Source organism: Tuber melanosporum, assembly GCF_000151645.1.
Source record: "Tuber melanosporum whole genome shotgun sequence assembly, scaffold_3, strain Mel28".
NCBI classification, from domain to species: Eukaryota; Fungi; Ascomycota; class Pezizomycetes; order Pezizales; family Tuberaceae; genus Tuber; species Tuber melanosporum.
In genome coordinates, this window is record NW_003298974.1 from 1,359,376 (window position 1) to 1,362,261 (window position 2,886).

The following is a 2,886-nucleotide window of genomic DNA, read 5'->3' on the forward strand; positions in this document are numbered from 1 at the left end:
TGACGATTGGCGAACGGGGGTGATGCGCTTCTTATTCCGCTTTTTTTTCTTCTTCTCCATTACCTTTATTTATTACCTTTGCCTCTTCACTTTTACTCCCTCCTCCACCTCACGCCGACTCTGTTACTAGCCCCCTGGTAATCACCAATCATACCCATCTCCATTCAAACCTGCGGGCCAATTGGCCCACCCATCTCAATACTCATTTCTTTCATCCTTTTCTTTTCTCATTCGTCTCATCTTGTCCCATTCGTTTGTTTTCCACCAATTACTTGTTCTAGCTCATTCATCCTTGCTTGTCTGCTTCGGGGGGTTTCCATACATGGCGTTCTCATTCTGTTTTTCGCACCATTATTCCATAGCCTTCTTCTCCCTCCGCCTCTTCACCTTTAGTGACTTCATTTATTCTATATTCGCAGGCGTGTAAGGGATTTTTTTTTTTTTTTTTTTTTTGAAAACTATGATATCTTGCTTTCTTTCCGGCCTTCCCCCCTTCCGCTTTCATATCGTGAACTTTTTTCTTTTCTTTCACCCCCCCCCCCAATGAAATTCGTGCTTGACTCATGGGTGGTGAATGTCTTGTGAATTTTGACCTGATTGGTTTGGCTTTACCCCAGGAGGAGGGAAGGGAAAGAGCAAACTCCACTCCACTCTGTTTTTTGTTACGTGTGTGGCGGTGCATTGGCCATGTGGTTTTCTCCGTTCTCTAGTTTAGGAAGGATTGTAGGATGGTGGCATGGGTTAATGTGATAATTGTCGATCGACTGATCTGTTTCTTCAAGCCTTAATCACGAATGAATGAATGAATGTATGAATGGTAAAGTATCATAAATGGGCTGGACCAAGGAGAAGTGCGAAACTTTTGGGGTAACTGACGTTTCTTTGCATTTTCGGTCTCGAGTGATTGTGTGTGATTCGGGATTGCGGTGATAACACATTGTAAAAATCAAATGTGTAGTTATTCCGCTTTCAAGCCAATTCTATCCAATAAAATTAGCTGCATGATACCATCCTGAAAACTAGCACTACATTACTACGGTAACATAAAAAGTCATTGCCTCCCTCCTCCCTCCCTCCCCTCCATTCAATGGACTGGGTCAATTAATTAATCAAACTCGGTTATACATCCCATCCACCCCATACCCTCTCATACCCCCCACCGGGGGCTGTACCGAAACCAAGGGTGCTCTGGCCCTAGCCCTCGACCGTCTCTTCCGGCACTTGATAAACACAACGATACCAACGATCAGAAGCGCAAGACCGCCAAAGGCACCAGCTGCCACACCTATAATCATTATGACATTCGGGCCCGTATTCGGGGCGAGGATGTCCGCCGCTTTCGATTGCGGGGGTTTAGGCACTGATGTGGTTGTGGCGGCGGCCAGAGTTGATTGTAGGGAAATCTCGAGCGAGGTAGGGGTGCCGTTTGGCTGGTCTGTACTAGTGGGTACTAGGGGTTGAGTTGTTGTCGAGGGGAGGTCAGAGGTGGACTCCTCGGTGGCTGTACTCGCGGAAGTAGGGGTGGGGGTTGCGGTGGAGGAAGAAGGCTGGGATGGGGCTGATGAGATGGAGGTGGTTAGTGATGCAGTTGGGTTGGTAGTCCCGCTTGCGGTGGCACCACCGAAGGTAGAGTCCGGGATCGAGAGATCGAATGGAGGACTGTATTCGAAGGTTTTGGTCGCGTCGTCGATGATCTTGAAGCCGTATTTATCCCCCTTTGGCATTGATCCACTGTCCTGCAGTGAATTTGGGATGGTCCATGTGAAGGTTCCACCATTGCTGATGGATGCTGGGAGCCAAATTAATTGCCAAACCTTCAGCATAAACTTCAATCTAGACACTTACCGGCGATTGGTCCGAGGTCTATGAGGTTACTGGGAGGTCCCTTGAGGAGGCTTATGGTGATTGTTCCTTGGGTGGTGGGCTATACACCAGATTGCAAGGTTAGTTGGAGAGTTTCTCAACTACAGCAAATGGTGCAGAGGTATTAAACATACGGTCCAAGTGATAGTGAGGGGCACGGTAGAATCCAAAGAACCACCAAGTGGGTATGTGATTGCATTCTGCCCGCTGGTCCCCTGTGCGAATGCCCCAATCGCGCCTGTTAGGGCACATAGCACTACTGGAAGGAATGATAGATAGCGCATCATGGATTTCGTTTTTAAAGGAATGGACGCCTAAAGCGAAGAAAATGATAACGAAGAAAAAAAAGAAAGAAAGAACCAGCTGGCGATTCAAGGGAGTGACGATCTAGTAGGAAACGAAAAGAGGGGATAAGAGGAAACGAAAAAAAGGTCGGGGGGGTAAGTGTGATTTTATTCCATTGTTGTTGCCCATGAAGTCCGCAATCCTGCTATTCTCAGCCCCCGGTATGTTGTGTTCAACCAACCTCATCACACGGGGGGAAGGCCTGGGGATATGGTGCGAGTTCGTCCAAATGCAATCACTGGGTGATACCATAACCTACAGTAGGAGTCACAATGGAGAGACCCGTGCGGGCTTTTGGGAGTATTGTACTAGTACAAGTACGGCACCCTAGATTCTGGGTAAACTCAACCCGCCACTATCCTCTGTATGGCAGTTGCTATACCGAGAAAAGCATACTTGCCACAGGATTAGGCCTCAATGGAACTAGTGGTTACCTTAAGAAGTATAGCGGCCGATCAAGTTTGTCTAGAATTTAGGGCACTGGCAGGCTACCTGTAACAACCTTATCCCAGAACCACCATCGACTTGTGCGATATGATAGGGGTCATCTGCAGGGGGAAGGCAGGTACCGATGCGGTTGTGCCTGGTGCTTTTTGCCAACCTTGTTGAATACAAGCACCGTACGGTACTCGACCAATCAGCAAGTCTGAGATCCTTACTTGTGTACATACCGTAATC

General features: G+C 47.9%; 1 protein-coding gene; it reads right to left on the reverse strand.

The window, feature by feature from the left end:
- Nucleotides 1-1,109: 1,109 nt before the first annotated feature.
- GSTUM_00006848001 (uncharacterized protein) lies at nt 1,110-2,408 on the reverse strand (the record flags this gene model as incomplete). XM_002838996.2 has 3 exons in its annotated part: nt 1,998-2,408; nt 1,846-1,924; nt 1,110-1,789 (listed from the first exon to the last, which is right to left on the reverse strand). The coding sequence occupies exons 1-3, from the start codon at nt 2,148-2,150 to the stop codon at nt 1,110-1,112; spliced, it is 912 nt and encodes a 303-aa protein (XP_002839042.1). The 5' UTR covers nt 2,151-2,408.
- Nucleotides 2,409-2,886: the final 478 nt, after the last annotated feature.